Source organism: Dasypus novemcinctus, chromosome 16 (assembly GCF_030445035.2).
Source record: "Dasypus novemcinctus isolate mDasNov1 chromosome 16, mDasNov1.1.hap2, whole genome shotgun sequence".
In the NCBI taxonomy this organism is placed as follows: Eukaryota; Metazoa; Chordata; class Mammalia; order Cingulata; family Dasypodidae; genus Dasypus; species Dasypus novemcinctus.
In genome coordinates this window covers 39,894,085-39,915,664 of record NC_080688.1, presented here as the reverse complement: position 1 = coordinate 39,915,664, position 21,580 = coordinate 39,894,085, and the positions used below count along the sequence as shown (strand labels likewise).

The 21,580-nt window shown below is 38.7% G+C and overlaps 1 protein-coding gene across 2 annotated transcripts in view; it reads right to left on the bottom strand.

The window, feature by feature from the left end:
* The window catches only part of IMPACT (impact RWD domain protein), a 34,561-nt gene extending 19,508 nt beyond the window's left edge, over positions 1-15,053 (bottom strand). The window contains exons 1-5 of one of the 2 annotated variants that reach the window (XM_004465137.5): positions 14,927-15,053; positions 13,859-13,987; positions 12,018-12,070; positions 10,816-10,878; positions 1,153-1,241 (exon numbers count right to left, since the gene is read on the bottom strand). In XM_004465137.5, coding sequence (XP_004465194.1) covers positions 1,153-1,241; positions 10,816-10,878; positions 12,018-12,070; positions 13,859-13,987; positions 14,927-14,962 — 370 coding nt within the window. In that variant the 5' untranslated portion in view covers positions 14,963-15,053. The remainder of the gene's footprint in view (positions 1-1,152; positions 1,242-10,815; positions 10,879-12,017; positions 12,071-13,858; positions 13,988-14,926) is intronic. The other variant, XM_004465136.5, reaches the window with a different exon arrangement.
* Positions 15,054-21,580: the final 6,527 nt, after the last annotated feature.

The window sequence follows — 21,580 nt, the reverse complement described above, 5'->3', positions numbered from 1 at the left end:
TTTTAGAGTCCTGAAGTTTTTCTCTTTTTACAATTGTCCCACCTTCTAGAATAGCAGATTAGCAAAAATTAATTTTGTTTTGAGATTTTTGAGACCACTTTTCTCTAGAAATGCCCTGAAATGCTACAAAATCAGGACTGAATCATAAAAAGGTACAGAAAATATTTCAAAAAAGATTGTTATGTGAAAATAAGATCTTCATTCCAGTATTCTCTTTGATTTTAACAGAAGCAGTAAAAATATTTACTTTTAAGAAAAATGGTGAAATACTCTGAAAAAATACATAAGCCACCATCAACTTTAAAAATATACTGATTTTGCTACAATACTTTCATACGTAATTGGTTTCATGTGAATAACTCTGAAAAATTCGTAAGTAAACTACTACTACTGGTTTTTCTAATCCCTCTTTCTCCCAAAATGGTAAAATTCTACCAGTGGTAACAGTAAAACTGGATCTGGGGATGGAAACCAGGTTAAATCAAGTTATTTTCCTCTCTAAAAGGCCTCTGTTGTAAATGGAACAGGCTAGCAAAGTGAGGTAATTGGAAAATTAATATGTTGTGATAGACTTCAAGATTTAGTAAAAGAACAACAGTACCTAACAGCACAATATCAATCTTCAAATGTTGTGAAATTATTCACAGACAGTGGTGATGGTTGCACAACTTTGTGAATATACTAAAAGCCAATGAATTGCACACTTTAAAAGAGTGAATATTATGGTATGTGAATTGAAAAATCAATCTTCAAAGTCAATTTTTATTTCATTAGCTTATATCTGCCACTGTGTTTTCCAAAGTTCTTTTTCAACAGATGCTAAACCCATTTATAGTCCAGTAATTCATGAGGCATATTACAAGATTCATATAACCTTAACAATAGTCACGGGGAAGAGGAATTTTTGACTCAAGTTCCTTAAGCATAAAAACCTATTTCTATAAAAGTATAATATGAAAGCAAAAAGGCTAAACTTTATAGAAAGAAAAAACATTATTAGTGTAAATGAACTTCCCAGAGAAAATGAGACTTTATCATATATTAACTGTAAAGCAAAAATACAAATTTTCAAATAAGATTTCCATTAGAATATCTACATGAAATTTTAATTACTATAAGTTAAAAGAGCATTGATAATATTTTTAATCCTACCTGGTTCTGTCACCATCTGAGATTTTTTCATTAAAACATCTCTTACTTTCTCCACCCACAGGTAAAGAATATTTTCACCAATGTTCTGTCTAAACAAAATTCAGAAAAAAATATTTATTTCAAAAGATTTCCTTTTCAATTCAATAAAACAGAGATATCTTTATAATCCAAGAAACTCTATGCAATCTAATCATGCCTTTTAAAAAATAATTTGTAAAATATAAGGTTTACACAATTGTGGATAAGTATTTAATATAGACTGCTAATTTCAACATTAAAAATTCCAACTGGTTCCAAAATTAAGATTGCTTACTTAAAATCAGAAGAGTTGCAACCAAAGAGGGGGGAAATTTTTTTTTTTAGATTTATTTTTTATTATTTCTCTCCATCATCATCCCCCTTCCGCACCCCCACTGCGCAGTTGTCTGCTCTCTGTTTCCATTCACTGTGTGTTCTTCTGTAACCGCTTCTATCCTTATCAGTGGCACCAGGAATCTGTGCTTCTTTTTGTTGCTTCATCTTGCTGTGTCAGCTCTCCGTGTGTGTGGCGCCATTCTTGGGCAGGCTGTACTTTCTTTTGCGCTGGGCAGTTCTCCTTATGGGGCGCGCTCCTTGTGCGTAGGGCTCCCCTATGTGGGGGACACCCCTGCATGGCATAGCACTCCTTGCACACATCAGCACTGTGCATGGGCCAGCTCCACACCGGTCAAGGAGGCCCGGGATTTGAACTGCCGAGGGGAAAAATTTTTTCTCAACTTGAACTGGATGAACTAGATAGATATAAATGTGATTTAGTTTTTGTCAGCAGTTTTCAACATTGATATCTAATCATGGCTTTGTTTTCCTAAACAATTTTAAACCACTTCTTCCAACACTTATCATTTGGTATACTTATTTCATCAAAGAAGAATGCAAAGCATTTGGGGAACTCCTTTGCCTCTAAAAGAAAATTGAATACAATAACTTTACAGGCATACCTTGTTTTTGAGAAAATACCCTCTTGCTCAAGTTGTTTAGGTTTGGTTTTCAAATGATGTTTGGCTGGCTCAGATAATTAAATCTATCTCAAAGGATCATTGAATTCAGCCATAAAAAGCCAAGTTCTGCTACATGCTAAAACATGGATGAACCTTGAAAACATCATGTTGAATGAAATAAGCCAGACACAAAAGGACAAATATTGTCTGACTACACTTAACATTAAATACCTAGAATAAGCAAATTTATAGAGACAGAAAGCAGTTTACGGTGACCAGGGGCTGGGGTCAGATGAATGTCAGGTAGCAGGGAAGAAAGGGGGAATTATTGCTTAACAGGTATAGTGTCCAGAGTGATGAAAAAGTTTTTGTAACAGATGGTGGTTATGGTAGCACAACATTGTAAATGTAATACCAATGAATTGTATACTTGAAAGCAGTTAAAATGAGAAATAGGGAGTTGTAGATATGTTACCACAATAAAAAGTTTTTCAAAAAAAGGATCCCTAAGAAAAGAGAATACGTGGCAGATTTTGAAGTCTTGTCCATAGAGTTATGTTAAATGATGGTGAGAGCAATGAAATAAAGGCTCAAGTGTCTACTCTTTAGGGAATAGCATTGGTTGAGTTTCTTTTAAACAATTCACACTCCCATCCTCTCTCCTCAATGAAAGACCTCAAGCAACAGAGACGAAGAAAGGTAAAATGTATCATGTGTATACTAAGCCTCAAGTAATTGTATACATAGCAATCATTTAATCCTCATAATAGTCCAATGAAGTATTATTTCTCCCTGACACAAATGATAAAACAGACCTAGAGAGCTCAATTAACTTGCATAAGACAGCTTAATAAGCAGTAAGAAGCTCTGAGCCATAATATGAACCCAGGCTGGACTCCAAAGCCCAGGTCACCTAAATGCACTTTACTCTCCTCAGGCAGGTAAGTCACTTAAACTGAGTTTCTGTTTCCTCATCTATAAAATGAAAGGTTTAGAGTATATTGTTTGTACGAGTTTACAATTCCTGCTTATAAGAAATGAAAATCTTTATTAAAAAAACTTAAAGTTTGAAAGAAAAAAAAAACTTTACAAATGGGAACCTAACAATTCACTCAGCAAATCTTCACCATATATCTACAGGCATTATATGCAGCCCTACAGATAAAGTTGAATGAAATACCAGGGTCATTATCTCAGTGCACATGATCACTATCTTATTAAATTTACAGTTTTGTGTATGATTCACTACATCTTTTAATCTCATTCTATTGGGTTCTATGTAACACCATCATTACCAAAAGTAGCAATACTAATACCTATTTACTGAACACATACAAAATACAAGGTACCCTAGAAAATGTTCTCTGTATATTATCTCACTGAATCCTCACTACTATTCTTTTTTTTTTTAAGATTTATTTATTTCTCTCCCCTTCTCCCTCCACCCCAGTTGTCTGTTCTCTGTGTCTATTTGCTGCGTCTTCTTTGTCCGCTTCTGTTGTCGTCAGCGGCACGGGAATCTGTGTTTCTTTTTGTTGCTTCATCTTGTTGTGTCAGTTCTCCGTGTGTGCAGTACCATTCCTGGGCAGGCTGCACTTTGTTTTGCACTGGGTGGCTCTCCTTACGGGATGCACTCCTTGCGCGTGGGGCTCCCCTACGCGGGGACACCCCTGCATGGCAGGGTACTCCTTGCGTGCATCAGCACTGCACATGGGCCAGCTCCATACGGGTCAAGGAGGCCCGGGGTTTGAACAGCAGACCTACCATGTGGTAGACGGACGCCCTAACCACTGGGCCAAGTCCGCCGCCACAACTATTCTTTGAGATGAGAAAAATCATCCTTCTCTGAATATATATTCACATTCAAACTTTTGTTTTTGGAATAATACCTTGGAAGAATTTTCACAATTACTATGTAATTTTTCTCATAATAAAAAAGACAAAATTAAACCTTAACTCCCAAGTCTGCTTTTACCAGGCCAATGGCTTCCTGCTAGAGGAATAAGCAACAAAATCACTTCTGCTCAGCACCCATTATTGCAGGCATCCTTCTTCACTAGTACAGTGAGATTGAAATCCAGTGGAAGAAGGTTGTGATGGGTGTGAAAGGATTCCTGAATAAATGAGAACCAGTCTTTCCCCTACACCCTAAAATTTCTATCACTGAAGCTGTTTGTTTTTGTTTTTTTTTTTCTATTTGTTATTATAGTTACTGCTGTATTTGTCTTCCCCTGTGACAATAATTTGTTCATATCTTTTAACTATCCTCTAGAATGTCAAGTGATTCTTAGTTTTAAAAAGTGGTTTGCAAACTTTTGCCATTGTTAAATTTGTTGATTTAAGCATTAGGCTACTTATTAAAATGAACTACTATTATGTGACCTTAGACAAATCATTTGATCACTGTGAGTTTCAGTCATCTCATTTCCAAATGACAACACTGGATGAAATGATTCTTTTTAATATGAACAACAAAAGTGACACGTTCTACTATGTACATTACAAGGATTATATCTTTTAAACTTTACAATAACATTATCCTCATTTTACAGATGAGAAAATAGAAGTCACATTATTTCAAAGACTGACTCCAGAAACTTCACTCTCCAGCTTTAAATTCTAAGACTCCATGAAGCATCAAAATGTGAAGATCTGTAGGAATTAAAATGATCATTTCTTGGTATTGTTGAGATGGACCATATCACAAATATAAATACTAAAAAAATCAATCCTTTCCATTTTCTCTTAAACGATTAGTATGTTGTTTTAAATCTGTTACTTACCTTTTGTATTATTAAAATACTATTTTCATTGATTTAAAATATCCATATATAAAATATTTATACAAATATATGATAACCTGACAGCTTCCACGTATTCAATCACCAAATTCTATTTTATATCTTTAAATATTTCCTCGACCTAGCATCTCCATCCATACTTTCAATGCCGTAAAATGGGCTTTACCATCTCCCTCCTGAGTTACTGAATGACCTTCCCCACCTAAATTGTCCAGAGCCTACAAGGTAGTACCCAAATGCCTTACCCCAGATTCTAAGTCCTTCCTCTTACAACTACTTCAATTTATATACTTGGCATCTTAAACTACTTGCCGATCCTATGAAGATGACAAGTTGCTTCACATTACACAATGTTGCTCATGCAGTTCCCTCTACCAGAAAAGCCCTTCTTTTTGATTACACTGTGCTTGAAAGTCACCTTCCCTATGGAACCCTTCCTCACCTAACCAGAGACAATTTGCTGCTAAAATCTCCAAAAAGTACTATACGGCACTTAGTCCAAACCTCCCTTAATTCTCTGACTATACTAGATTGGTATACATCTATCTAAACTGGAATGGTACACATGGATCTTATTTTTTAAATCCCAAATTCCTAGCACAGTATCAGCATACAGGAGATACTCAATAAATGCTTACTGAAAAAACTGTTAGCTCTCTGACTCTGTACCTACCCCTCCTAAGATACAACTAACCATAATTCATCTTCTTATCTAGGCAAAGATCAAGTTCAGCATTTAAAACGATGCTAAAGAAATATGCAAACCTCAATAATAATAAATATTTGGAATCATAATACAACTATAAACATTAAAACTATATTCATATATTTATATGTGATATGTTTAATATTTGAAGATCAATAATATTTATATTTGCTGCCCCCTGCTGAATTATATGGAAAAACATGGTTCAAGTCATAGAAAACTTTTAAAAATGGAATGTATATTTCTATTTAGAACACATGTTTGAATATAATACCATTAGGAATGGCAGTATCCAAGTACTTTTTTGGTGGTTGTTTTTTTTTCTAAATATGGTTGTCTTTATTTTCTTTTACCTTGCCCAGCCTGACTGAAAATATAAAATTGAAAATTAATAGCCCATTAAAATCAGCAACATTATGAAAATCATAAAGCTTTTTTTTTAAGTAATTAAGCATAGTTAAATTATTTAAAATACATAGAATTCTAACAGCTAGGGGTCTCCAAGGTCTCCAAGCAGGCTTCCTGGGGTAAGGGAGAGGGCCAGAGAGGAACCTTGGATTTTATAAGACAATGAGCACACGACATCAAAGTGCAGGCTAGAATTTTCACTTTAAAGAAAACATATCTAAAAATATTCATAAGAGCAACAATAGCACCTGCACGATGGGATTGTAAAGAAGGACAGAGACTGCTTGTAGGAAAATGGAAGCAAATTCTTACATTAAAATAAGACAAGAGATGAACTTAATTACATTAACTATGATAGGGTATCCATAATAGATATCAGAAGGTTAAGCTGGTTAAGAGTAAAGGATTCTTGCTATTATACGGGTATGACAGTGGTTGAAAGCGAAAGCCTAAGGCCATGGATTTTATTAGGAGGAAAGCTAAAACATGTAACAAGGGACTGTGTATCATAGTGAAACTTCGTAAAAAATATGAATACAGATGATATTACATACATATATGGGACTGTTTTTACAAAATATAAATACAAATAAACTAAAGAAATGGAAACAGTAGCAGCTATATAAGGCAGGGGAAGCAAGAGAGATTGAAAGGTGATGAGTTTTTCTTGTTTTTTTGCTTTATTATTATTATTATTGGAATAATGAAAATGCTCTAAAAATTACTGAAATGATGAATGCACAACTATGTGATTATACTAAATACCATTGATTGTATACTTCTGGTGGATTTATGCTTTATTAATATGTATCAATAAAATGAATTTGTTTAAAAAAAAAAAAAAAGAGTAAAGGATTCTAAAAGAAAACAAAAACACAAGCATTGATCTTTTTTCTCCCTAGCCCAGACCGCATTCATTTTGTGCCCCATAAAGAGTGAGGTGTTTTATCATTATCAAACATCGCGTCAAAATAGATTTTTCCCCACGTGTTTTTCCACTATGAGACATTTGTGTTTTTTATTTTTAATGGACGAGGTTTAAAAAGCTGTCATTTTGGTTTTCAACACATACAATTATCAAATCTGAAATAAAAATGCTGCCATGGCTCACACCTTGGCCTGCTTATCTGCACACACAATTCTTCTGGCCCACGCTGATAGAGAGGCATGTGGAGCTTTTTCTTCTGGGCCCCTAATCCATACCCATAAGCCTTGCATGGTAAAGACTGTCACATACCACTACCATACTGCCCAGGGGTCTACGGGTGGCTGGCTGGCTGGCTGGTGAGATGACAGTTTGGTGCTCTAGTGTTAACAAAGCAGTAAATAGCTTGCTTAGCATGGAATCCAAAAAAAGAGCTGAGCTGTATAAAGCTTTTGTAGAGCACGAAATGAACTTATTTTTTTAAAGAATTGATCATCCACAGGCTTCATGATTAGCTGTGCCAGGCTGAATTATAATAGCTCTACCTATCCAAGATTAATGCCTGATTATCTTGTCATTACCATAGGTTTGAACTTGTTTTTAGTACCATAAAGTTGAGGAATGCTTCATAACCCTATCCTATATGTGTCTATTCAATGCAGTATGAGCAAGCTAGAAAAGAAAAAGAGGTTGGAAATCTCCAATGTCCTTTTTCAATCAACTAAATTTCACACAAGTTTTCTGCTGCCATAAGAAATTGTGATTTTTCAAATATGTATATTTGTTCTGCTGGGGAGGCTCTCCCCCCACTTTTTGCTAAGTATTTGCTTAAACACAGTTCCTTTGACCCTTTTGTTCAAGTATAGTTTTGTTTAATTTTTAAAAGACTGCATAATGAACCCAATTTAAGAGACTGTTTGAATTGAACTGGCCCAGTACATATTTTGCCCTGCACTGTTATATCACGCTGGGTTCTAGGAAGCGAATGAAAGTTTTTGACACTGACACTGGAGTAACCTTCCAAAACTCTGCAGGATGCAGTGGTCATCAATGTCACTGGAGCTGCTGGTAATGATATTGTCCACTGCTCCATGGGAGAACTCTGTGCCTTCAACATCCACTTGGCTCTTAATCAGAATGATCTGGAGAACCAGTTGATCCAATGCTATCCATTTGTACCCGTTACATCTCTTAAGGACCCTATAGCTGCTCCAGTCACTGCTTTAAAAATCTGTTCTCATTCCAAATTCTCAAGCTGGTGCTGCCTGTTCCTTCCAGCTTCTTCAAGTTTCTTTTTGGGAAGGAAAAATGATTTATTAACAGCCAGCCAAACTCAGGAGCTTTCTGTTCCAAACCTGAGCCTCTTCAAGTTTCTTGATATATGTTTGGCTTTGTTGAGCAAATCAAATGTTGTGTGCCTGGTGTACTCTGATCCCAGGGGAAGCCACTCTGGTCCTAGTGGAATCAGAACTTTTAAGCTTTCTAAACACAGGTGCAGATGAGCACGACAATTCTTTTCCAGCTTATTTTGTGTCAACCTGTTGGCCGTGCTGGTGTTGCTGCTCCCACTACCTGGTTCAACCTCTGTGGGAGCTTTGAATGCTGCAGCCAGTCCTCAGCATGGAGTGTAATGACATATAGCTGTGTTCACACTCTCACTGCCTGTGCTCCAAAAACTCTGCCATTCCAGCAGGCACTGCACGTTGATCATCTGCACCTGCTCCATGAGTACCACAGGCGGCGACTGGGGTCTATCCACACCCTCTTTCCCTGTCGATAGGAGGGGGACACATGTAGCAAACAGGCAACCCCACATGGCTCTACACACTCTCTACCGCCCCCTGCCTACGGTCCACCTAACAAGTACTTTTAATAAATAAGACACTGTGACTCATAGTCCATCCTTAGGACAAATATCTTTGTAATCTCTGACCCTTCCTATACCTCAAATAGCTCAAATGCACTAGTTAGAACAAGCAAGTTGTGTCCTGTAGGAGAGCATCTTTTAGCAAAGGGGAAAACTTTTAGGTGGGAAAATATAGGTAAGAAGCCATCTCAGGGTGCATGACCTTGTGCATGGGCAGGGGGAATGTCTAACTGATGAATATGACTAACGTGTTAGAAAGCCAGGTGAGGAAGACTTTTAAGAAAGAGGAAGTGGTCACTACCACCAAATGTTACAGAAGTAAGACAAGAACTGAAAAATCACAATCAGATATACAATTAGGAGGTCAATGTTGAACAAATTTGCAATATACTTACCTCATTTTACTTTACTGGGGGATATAAATTGGTAAATAAGAGTAGATAAAGTATTACAGAATGAAGTTCACTGGGGGGCACAAAAGGAGGAACGGCCAGTTATATCTGTGGGTTAGGGACAGATATCAGAAGACATTTAATTGAGGAAATAAGTAATATTTATATGCTATGGACAATGAAATCACCAAATGGGGGCATCCCATATTGCTATGTATCCAGTTCTTGGTTACTCCAGTCATGTACCCAGGGTCCCAAGGAAGACCATACTTCCTCCAAGAAAGAAAGGAGTAGAGTTGATTCCACAAAGACTCCTCATTTTCTGATGAAATATTTTGGGAAGGAAAGAAGCCTGGCTTGGAGAGTAACTGCTAACTCTCACTGTACCAAATGGAATGGCCATCTAGAATATATAATCAATCCTTACTAGTTACCTGATTAGAGTAAAAACTGATAGACTTGAACTTTTTTTATTTTACTGAATTATTATATCTTCTTAAAATTCATCCAAATCAGTTGTATCTTTTCTGGACTACAGCATTTGCTTTTTCAATCAGTTTTCCACACAGATACAGAAAGATCTTTTCAAAGTGAAAATGTTATCATGGTGCCCCACCACTTAAAACCTATCTGCTTCCTACTGCTCATAGGATAAAGACAAAATTCTTGAACATGGCCTACAAGACTCTGCATGACTTTCCCTGCCTATCTCTCCAGGTTACTTGTCCATCATGCTCTCTCCCTCTCCTACCCTCATCTCACTTCCTACCACCATTACTTTGTCTCTTAAAATTTGCCAAACTTCCTAGACATGGCTTCTGTACATGCTGTACCCTCTCACAGAAGTTACCTTCAGCTAATTAACTTCTTTGTATGTCAAACAAGCTGTACCTGACCTCCTGGACTAGAGACGGTCCTGTTTCAAACTCTTAGTACTGACTATCTTTCTTTTATAGAACTTATCACAGCTACAACTGTACATTTATTTTTATGTTATAAATCAAACCTCTCCCCAGTAAATTTTAAACACTAAGGAAACAGGGACCATTTCTATTTTTGCTAACCATGTATCTCCAGTATCTGGCAAAAAATGCCCGACATATAGTATTTGTTGAATGATGAATGAATGAATGAAAAATACAGCATATCAATAGATTCTTAGTCTTATTCAAGAGAATACAAGAGAAACCACGATTAAAACTATATTCCTAATACAAGAGAAACTACCATTAAAACAATATCTTAGTTAAATAAATAATTATGTTTAGGATTCTTCTGTCATCAATTTCATTCTACCTAGCCTATAAAAGTATCAAAACAAAAATATTATCTCAAAATTTAGTTTCACAAGCTGAATTTAGTTTCACAAACTGGCTAAGTAGTTTTATAGTTATCAGCTCTTAATCGCTATATTTTTGTAACTAAGTAGAAATCATATCAAATGTATACATAAAATTATATAACTAACCTTTTTGTTAATGGAAAGACGCCATAACAAAAAGTTTGGAAAAGGCCCCAATATATCAGTTTTCACAAAAGTCCACAACATAATCGCTAACAAAACTTTTTTAATCACTTGTCACTTACATATATATTTCCTCAAGGCTATTCGATAAATCCATACGTTCTTGTCCTCCAAGCCAAGGAGCACTAAGATTAAATAAAATACAATTACGATAATCCAAGAATTGTTTATATCTCATATAGAAATCAGTGATTAAATCACAACTGGATTTACTTTAAAAAATTATTTTCATTAAGATATCTTATATTTATATAAATTTATATAGTACCAAAATGCTTTCACTGGCATTAATTCATTGAGTTCTTCCAACAAAACATGAAGTCATAATCTTTATTACTGAACTTTAGTGGTTTAAAAATTGGGGAGGGGGTTCATAAGGTATCACAGACTCACCCAAGTTTACATAAATGGCAGAAAAGATTCTAGAATCTATTTCCAAAAACACAATATTTGCCAAATACCAGAGGCTCCAATTTTTTCTGATGACTCAAACACAACTAACAAATAAGTTGATTGCCACATGATTGTAAAAATAGTTTTTCTGAAAAGGAAATTTATATTTACTAACATTCTGTAGTGATATTTATCATTTTTAATAGGTAAAAATAAAAAACTATCATTATTAACATTAAGTTTTATTGCTATGGTTTTAAAACACATAAAAATAATACCACTACTAAATTAGATAATATTTTAGTAATTGTGACTTTTAAGCAACACTGTTTCCCACAGGCATATATACATCTTACTGGGTCAAGTGGGCAAGGTAGATCAAAGCACACTGGCATCAACGGGTCACACTTGATAAAAGATTAACTGTGGCCTGCTAAGACGGTTTTTCAACAACAGGAGTGGGAGGGGAGTAGGGAGAAGCACCAGAGCACCATGTGCAATTTCGAAAGCAGTCTCAGGCATCAAGTACATCAAGGAACTGCAGTTTGGTCAGTACAACGAGATTAGTTAGGGTTTCTAGTTTATTAGATTGTCTGATGAGGAAGTCACCTTCTCCATTTCCAAAGACAATTCTGTAGCTATTTTACTTCTATGAACCCTATGACTCTTTTTTATACTAAATGGAATATTTCAGTGCATTCTTATACAATTTTTTTTTGTTAAAATACTCTATATCAAGTCAAAAGAGTGTTCTTCTACATACATTTTGAGAAGAAAAGTATTTTATATAAACAGATAATACAATATAGAGAATCAATCTTTGAAAAATACAATCCTTTTACAAAAATATAAACGTAGAAATATTGCTTACTTCAGTTGATAAATAGGTGGAGCTGCCTCTGGATATTCATTCGGCAGCATCACCTACAAAACAGTTTAAAAAGATGTCTGTGTATACCGCAAAAGAGTGCAAAAATAGCTATATTTAGGAAATTAGTGACAAATTTGCCAAACTATAAAATAAAAACTATCATTTTATTAAATCTCCACAGAGAAATCTCTCCTCATTTATGCTTTTATTTTTAATATGTTATTAGTGATGCTGCCAATTTCTTTTAAGGAAAAGGAGCTGATTATTTGCAGAGAGACTGTCAAAGCAATTAAAGTGGAGGAAAAAAAAGGGTGAGAGAACAGATATGAAAGAAAAGGAAAACTGAAATATGGGCATTATACACTGACCCCAAAAGCAAAGAGTAGCACTGCAATAACAACATTAGCCATGTATTTTTCTGAAGAAATACTCAAAAAACTGTCCTTTAAATACTATTAAATAGTGAAGAAGATGTGGCTCAAGCAATTGAGCTTCTGCCTTCCACCTGGGAGGTCCCGGGTTTGGTTCCTGATGCTTCCTAAAGAAGACAAACAAGACAGCAAACTGATGCAACAAGAGACACAAGGAGGAAAACCTAATGAGAGACAGAACAAAGCAGGGAGCAGAGGTAACTCAAGCGATTAGGTGTCTCCCTCTCACATGGGAGGTCCTGGGTTCATTTCCCAGTGCCTCCCAAAAAGAAGACCAGCACACAACAAACAGATACAGCAAATGCAAACAATGAAGGGGTAGAGAGAAATAAATAAAATAAGTCTTTAAAAACAAAAGTCCTACTTAAAAAAAATACTATTAAATATATGAAATAGCTAACATGTAACACATAATAGGGAACCATACACATTTCATTTCAAATCAGCAATATTATTAATATAAAACATGCATTCTGTATGTTGAAATGACAGGCAGTCAACAAAGTATTAAAATAAAATCCATAGGGAAATGGACTTGGCCCAAGGACAGGGCATCCGCCTACCACATGGGAGGTCCACAGTTCAAACCCTGGGCCTCCTTGACCGGTATGGAGCTGGCCCATGCACAGTGCTGATGCGCGCAAGGAGTGCCCTGCCACGCAGGGGAGCCCCACGTGCAAGGAGTATGCCCTGCAAGGAGTGCGCCCCGTAAGGAGAGCCACCCAGTGCGAAAGAAAGTGCAGCCTGCCCAAGAATGGTGCCACACATGGAGAGCTGACATAAGATGATGCAACAAAAAGAAACAGATTCCCGGTGCCACTGATAAGGAGAGAAGTGGTCACAGAAGAACACAGATAAAATGGACAGAGAGAGCAGATAACGGGGGGGGGGGGGGGGGGGGGGGCTGGGGAGTAGGGATAAATAAAAAATAAATCTTTAAAAATAAATAAAGAACATAGCTGATCTTTTCATTATTTTACCCTAAGTACAACTGATTCTCAATGAAGAAATGAATAGCTACTCAATGAATAGTCTAATTTGCTAACACATTCTTCCTCTTAATATTAGCCATCTTCCCAGTCTAATATTTATACTCTTTCCTATTAGATGGACAGAATTAAATGAAAGGAAGTGAAACACAAGCCTGTCAAAGGTACATTAAGAACATTTTAAATAATTAAAAGAACTGGGATAAGGGTGAAACTACTAATTAAAGCATTACTAGAGAGTAAGCTGAGATTTAATTACCCACGTTTAGATAATTGTTGTCAAAAACCAACAACAGCCAACAAAAAAAGACAATTTAGAAAATATCACACAAGAATAATCTTCAGAAGAATTTAACAGTGGTCAATCCTATAGGGTTAATTTTGTAACTGGAAAATGGCTGTAGAAATGAGGGGGAAATACCTGCAAGTTAAGTGTCCATTTGGGGTCTTCTTTATTGTCGTCAATTCTAACACAGAATACTTTGGCACTGTCATCAACGACAGTCCATTCCTCGCCGTATATAGCTGCCATTGCTTCAATTTCCTCATTCTAAAAGAGGTCGACAAAAAAAGTCAACGAATTTACATACTTTAAAAAAACTAATTTTCACTTTTTCATAAGGGATTTATTTGCACTTAGTATCACTAGCCTATTAAAAAGGCTAGATGAAGGATCCCTGGATGAGCCTTAGCAGGCCAAAGGTTCTTACAGCTGTCACCATGTTCTGCTCTCTGGGTGGTTGCCAGGATACTGGAATGACCAGCTGTGCTACTGTTATTTGACCACTACTAAGCTAAAATATTTAAGCACTTCCATATTCTACAGTGGGATTCGCAAGTGAAATAATGAATGTGTCTAATTTCCCCTTCTCCCCCAGTAATTTCTGCCACACACTAGTCCTAAATTCACGCTGGGCGTTTCACTAGCGTTTTTGTTTTTTGTTTTGTTTTGTTTTTATTTAGGCACGGGGACCCGGTGATTGTCGTCTTATTTATTTAGGCAAGCAAATCCTCAAAACATTTCCGAAATTATTCTTTTGATTTGGGGTTAAAAAGGAAAAATAATTGGCCCTAAAGGCGATAAGCGGGGAAAATGTATTCATTTAACTTTCTAGCTCCTCCTCTTGTTCTCACGCCCCAGTGAGAAAAGACACAAGAACCATGTACTTGAGCCAAGCACTGAGGAAAGCTCAATATCAAGATTCGGTGGCCCCTCAGGGAAGCCGACGTCAGTTATTAGTCCATTTTGAAAAGGCAGAACCCTGGCTTCTGCATCGGGCCAGGAGTTGTCCAGTCGTATGCTGGCGGTTGGCGACGATACCGTCCGAAGCAGGACGAGCCCGCCACCGGGGACCGGCCGGCCGGAGAACGCTTGGCGACAACCAAGCCGCCGGGATATGGAAAGCGAAGGAGCCTCCGGCGCTGTCGCACGGCCCGGGCGGTGCAGCGGGACCGAGCCTGGAAGGTCCGAGCCCAGCCGGGGCCTCACCTGCCTCTGGTTGCTATCTGAGCGTCCCTCTGCCATACGCCCCCGCCGCCTCCCCGGGTCCAGAGAACGAGCATGGGGCGCTGAGGCGCGGCCGGACCCGGAAGAACAACCCGAGCCGCCCACGTCTGCTTCCGGGTTGGCTCCTGGACTTCCGGCCAGCGCGTCTCTCACCCCTGGCAGGAACCGGGGATAACCTCTTTACCTAAGGGGTGACAGAAGGCCGTCTTTGCTTTCTGTCTCCTGGGCATTCGCTGGGCTTGGGGGTTTCTGTTCGCCCGCTGAGGTCTTGGCACCATCGAATCCCTGGGGATGTCGGGAACTCAGTTTACAACCTCGTCCCGGGAGGGGACTCAGTCTCTGTCCACAGCTCGGGACTGGGTTTTGCTTTTCAAGGCAGGGTGGTTGTTGTTTTCTTTGTGTGTTTTTTTAAAAGTGTTTAAAAAATCTGATTTTGTCAAGGAAGGGTTGGATTTACCAAAAAAAAAAAAAAAAGCAGGAGAGGTCAGGGATCAATTTAAAAAGCGTGAGGAAAACCCTTACCACGCAGGCCCTGTTCTGTTGCAGTGGTTTCTTGAGTGGTCTAGGACGTTTTATATGAGAGCACCTTTTATATGAGACTCTAGTTATGCCAACCAACTCGAGCATCAGTTTCATTATCCAAAAAAATTTAAATCAGTTTGCGTCATTTCTCTCCCGCTCCCACTGTATGCATTGGTTGTGAATTACACCTGTCACCTTATTCAAGACGTGACTAGAGTCTGCTGAGAAACACATCTTTAGGCATTTTATTCCCTCTTGCCTCACTTTCTTTACACACACACCTATACAAAAAACCCCATTACAATAATTTCCTCTCCCTTCTTCCTTAATCATGGACATTTTTTAGGTCCCTTTAAAAGTCAGAATCAGAGATGTGCACTTTAAGAACTTTTTTTTAAAAAGATTTATTTATTTCTGTTCCTTCCCCCCACCCCCCACCCCAGTTGTCTGTTCTGTGTATCTAGTTGCTGCTTCTTTGTCCGCTTTTATTGTCAGCACCACAGGACTCTGTGTCTCTTTTTGTTGCATGATCTTGCTGCGTCATCTCTCCGTGTGTGCAGCACCATTCCTGGGCAGGCTGAACTTTCTTTCACGCTGGGCGGCTCTCCTTATGGGGTGCACTCCTTGTGTGTGGGGCTCCCCTATGCAGGGACTGCCCTGCATGGCAGGGCACTCCTTTCCCGCATCAGCACTGCACATGGGCCAGCTCCACACGGGTCAAGGAGGCCCGGGGTTTGAACCACGGACCTCCCATGTGGTAAACGGACGCTCTAATCACTGGGCCAAGTCCGCCGCCTTTAAGTACTTTTTAAGAATACTTTTGCATTGCTTTTAGGGGATCCTAGCACAAGCTTGTGATTTTATTAATTCAATTTGATAACTGGAAAATACATTTATTAAAAAATTTCTTAAGCAGCTATGAAAAGTTCAAACACTTTCCCCAGATCAAGCTGAACTGATTTTCTGCTAACGTAATCTCAGTAGTTTATTATTAATATTTGTTCCTAGTTCCTAGAAGAACAGTAACCAGATCTTTCCAGTCCCCCTCCCTGGAACATCAGGAATAAGATAATGTCCTGAATCAAAACTACAAAATGATGCCAGGAGCGCCTTATAGCCCATTGAATCTGTAACTTCCCTCAGGGACAAAACACTGTGAATCTGGACAACAAGCAGGAGTTTGGCATACAGGAGATAACACAGAATTAAGAAAATGACCCACATTCCCTCTCACAAGACCTTGTAAAAAAAAATTCCAGAGTCAGATACCCTAAGCACAACTATTTCCAATAGAAAGGCTTACCTGGATCCAGTGCTACAAAGGAGAAACACTTCTGTCAGTGAGAAGGTCATTTACTGCGAGTACATAAGCCTGGAACTGGAGGAATCTTCCCAAAAACCAGTTTCAAGTGAGAATGGGGCTAGGGTTTTTATAGGGGGAGTAGGGGTTGAGAATTAAGTGATTACCTGTGATGCATTCTTGCCATATAGGAGATGACTGGAATTTTTTTACAGTCTTAGGAACTAAGAACAAAGAGTAAACTACCAGTTCAACTAGATCTGGGGAAGGTATTTGAATCTTTCAGAGAGGCTTAAGAAAATAATTTTTTTTTTTAGAAGGTATGGGGGAATGAACCCAAGACCTCATACATATGAAGCAGGAGCTCAACCACTGAACTACATCCACTCCCAGAAAATAAATTTTTTAATAAGCACATTTTCCAACTATCAAACAGACATTTATAGGCTCTCATTGCACAAAACATTGGAGATACAAAATCAAGTATCATGCTCTGCCTTTAAGGAGCTAAGATTTGGGGCGACAAAAAATCAACAATAAAGTGGGCTAGGAGTATGCCATGTTGGGAGAGTCAACCAAGTTATACTGGTCTTATTGCTCAAGAGAATTTTGAACTGCATTGTAGAAAGCCAGGTAGAGGTTAGCTAATCAGAAAATGGGCAGGAAAGTGCTGCAGACAGAAAGAAAAACATTGGTAGGAAAAAAATGTAGACCGTGGAATATTATTTGGTCTGCAAATAGTATTATAGACCTGGATACAAGAGGGGTCACTCACAGATTCTACTGATTTCTATTTGATTTACCCAAGTGGTTATCAGATATCTCCCTCATACACTCCATTGTCTCTGACTTCACAGTTGTTACCTCCTCTTGTCTCACTGCTTGCACAACCACTTTGTGACTGGCTCCATAGACTTGCCCTGTGCATTCAAGAAAAGGTCTGGAGGGCTTCCACCCTTGGTGATCTCAATACATCCCCTCCCTCCAATTAATTCAGTTTGGATTGTGTATATTTTATTCAATTTGAGCAAAAACAGTTTCAAGCCTCTCCTACAAACCAAGTTGGGCCCCAAAATCCATGATACAACCAGTCCACCATGGTGTTTTCTAGGTGGGAACTTGGCCTGGGAGTCCTGAGGGATTTGGCCACATACATCTCTTCCAGGTTGTTTGAAGGCTTCTGCAGTTATCATCCTAATACTACATAGTGAACATCTATCATTAAGCAGCTTTCTTTCTTTCCTTAACCCTTACTTCTTCCTTCACTGACAGCCTTTATTGCATAAAATGATGTTCACTGAAAAATAAAAAAATAAAAAAGCAACCCTTTCTGCAATGAAAGCTAGTAAACATATTTGGTTGCTCTGGTTGTAATAATCTAGAAATGGACCTGAACTCCAACCCTCTCTTCCTCTCAGTGGTTCCTTAAGGACATTAAATACAAATTGGAAAACCACCACACCACATTTAAACACCATAAAACATTACACGGTGCAAGAGATTCTTTTATACAAAGCACAGCAGTTCACTACACCTACCTCTTTTCTTACCACATGCCATAGCCCATCTTACCTTCTTCAGGTTACACCCATGATTTCTTGTTAATTCCTGTTTCCTTATAGCTACAGCTGTTCAATCTTATTTTGTGCTCAGATTCCAAAGGAAATGACTCTTTCTGCCAAAGGGAACAAAAGAAAACCCTTCCTATTTCTCTGATCTGTGTTAAGCATGAGGCTATTACTGAAATTCGAATAGGACCCCAAATTCAGATATTCAAACACTTTAGAAAGAGAAGCAAAGAATTACCAATGTAGCAAGTGTAGGAGGCAACCTATATTTTGCAGAATATATTGAAAAAAGAACGCAAGACTTTATACACAAAAATGCTATTGATAAAGCCTTTACTTACTGTGAACTTTGAGCCTTCAGCTGAGAATAGTCTGCAAATAGTATTATAGACCTGATCATGAGAGTGTTCTCTAAGCCAGGTTCTACTGATCTCTGTTTGACTTACCCAAATGGTTATTGGATATCTCCCTTAAATTCAGTATGCTCAAAACTGAACTCAAAATCTTTCTCCCTAAACCTTTTCCTCCTCCTGTCTTGCCCAGTTCAGTGATTGGCACCCCCTGCACCCCTGCACCCCTGCACCATTGCCCAAGCTCAAAACCTGGGAGATTGCTATACTCCTTCCTCCCTTTCACCGACTTCATACTCAGGCACCAAGTTCTGATGATTCTGCTTCCTTAATAGCCCTTATATTTCTCAGATCCTCCTTCCTGGTCTTTTTTATTCTCTGGACCCTCTTCATCTCATCCTTCTCACCTCTGCCAGCGTGATGATTGAAATGTTCATGTCTGATCATGTCTTTACCTTCCTTGAAATCCTTCACTTGCTCCTTCAAGTGCACCTGGCCACCTCAGTACTTTCTTCCTCTGCAGCCAAACCAGCCTAACCTATTTTAAATAGGCTTTTTATTTTTGAAGTGTGAAGTGCGTTTTTTTTTCTTTAAGTGTGAAAACCACAGTTTTACACAGTAGCTACTATGTAGAAAATGAAGGCCAGATACACAAAGAGGTCTATGACTAGAGTGAAGAAAGGGAACATATCCATTTAACAATAGATGGATAGCTACTTAGTATTAGGATGATAACCGCCAAAGTCTTCCTGCAACTTGGAGGAAATGCTCATGGCCAAGCCCCTCCGGATCCTTTCTTAGAAGAGAAATGCAATGACTGGCTACACCAGAGTTTCTATGCAAGACGGACTTTGGAGCCCAATTTGGTTAGAAGGAGGGGTGGGCTTGAAACTATTTTGCTTAAGATTAAGAGACATAAACTATTAAAACCAAATAATTGGAGAAAGGATATGATTGAGATCAAAGAGGTTCAAAAGGTTTTGGTATCAAAATTAATGCACATGTGTATAGGAATGATCATAAAGGGTTTGTGCAAGCAGTGTGACAGGAGAGAGTTGACAGCTGTGATGTCAGAGACAAGAAAGAATGGGTTATTAGAATGGAAAAACCTAACTTGAAATTGTATATCTGACTGCAGTGGCAGTGGCTGTCACATTGGGATGAGGTAATAAGCCTGTGAAGGACTCTCCCCAAACCCATTCAGAGAGTTTGAATTGGGCTCTTCCAAGTATTTTTTTTTTTTAAGATGTATTTTTTATTTCTCCCCCCGCCCCCCCCCCCCCCCCCCACTTGTCTGCTCTCTGTGTCCATTCGCTCTGTGTTCTTCTTTGACCGATTCTATCCTTATCAGCAGCACCAGGAATCTGTGTTTCTTTTTGTTGCGTCATCTTGTTGTGTCAGCTCTCCGTGTGTGCGGTGCCATTCCTGGGCAGGCTGCACTTTCTTTTGTGCCGGGCAGCTCTCCTTACGGGGCACACTCCTTGCGCATGGGGCTCCCCTATGCGGAGGACACCCCTGCGTGGCATGGCACTCCCTGCGTGCTTCAGCACTGCACATGGGCCAGCTCCACACGGGTCAGGGAGGCCTGGGATTTGAACCATGGACCTCCCATGTGGTAGGTGGACACCCTATCTGTTAGACCAAGTCTGCTTCCCCCAAATATTTTCTAGGACCTTACTACTCAAATTGAGGTTTGTGAACCAAAAGCAGGTTAGAAATGCAGAATTGTAGACTCCATCCCAGATCTACTAAATGTGCATTTTAATAAGATTCCTAGGTATTTTGCATGCCCTTTAAAAAAAAAAAGATTTATTTATTTATTTCTCCCCACCTCCTCCTTGTTGTTTTTTTACTTGTTGTGTCTGTTCATCTTCATTGTTTCTTTAGGAGGTACTGGGAGCCAGGCGAACTCTGATGTGGAAGGGAGGTGCCTAATTGCTTGAGCCACTTCTGCCTCCTGCTTCGTTGTGTCTCATGTTTTTCCTCCTCGTGTCTCATGGTGTGTCAACTTGTTGAGTCAGCTCACTATGCCTGCCCATCCTCTCTTTCTTCTTTAGGTGGCACCAGGACCCAAACCAGTGACCTCCCATTTGGTAGGCTGCAGTCCAGTTGCCTGAGCCACATCCACTTCCCTGCATGCACTTTAAATTTTGAGAATCTTGTGCGATAACCATGAGAAAGCTCCTGTCAGATCTTAGCAAGAAAGATAATGGACTGAGGGCCCCAGCTGCTGTGCTCTGAGATCTTTTACCACATTTGTACTCAGACCACACTTTCCATGACTGCTCTCAGTCAAGAGTATGTCAAAATTACTAATGCCACCCCATTCCTGGGAGTCATTCCACTCCTCTGACAGATGATTTGGCCTCCAGGACTCCCCAAAGGTTTTACTGAACTTTCCCTAGAACTGCTTCCACATTGCCTTCCTCCTTCTCTTCCCTCTTTCTCCCCTTCATTCAGGGTCCAGTTGCATCAGTTTGAGGCTCTTTGAGACTCTTCTAGCTCCCTCCCCATTTTCTCTCACGGGTATTTCCCCTAATAAATTTCTTGCACATTAAACCTCATTTTGGCATCTGCTCTCCAGGACTAGACTAACATATATTGCTTTAGGATACACCATAACATGGTTGGATTCTACCCATGTCATATTATCTTGTAGTAATACTATCTATTTCGGAGATAATTTCCATAGAGAATATGTCCTTAAAATATTTCAGAAACAAAACATAAACAAGCTATCTTAGCACACTCATTTATAATGAGTCTTTTCCCTAACTCTCTGTGTTTGGCATTCTCAGTTGGTGAGAGTCAATGTGAAAGACTACATGCCAAGGAATGCCAAGGCTATACCTTCTGTCTGTGCCCTTTTGTTTGTATTCTGGCCAAGAGTTTAGCC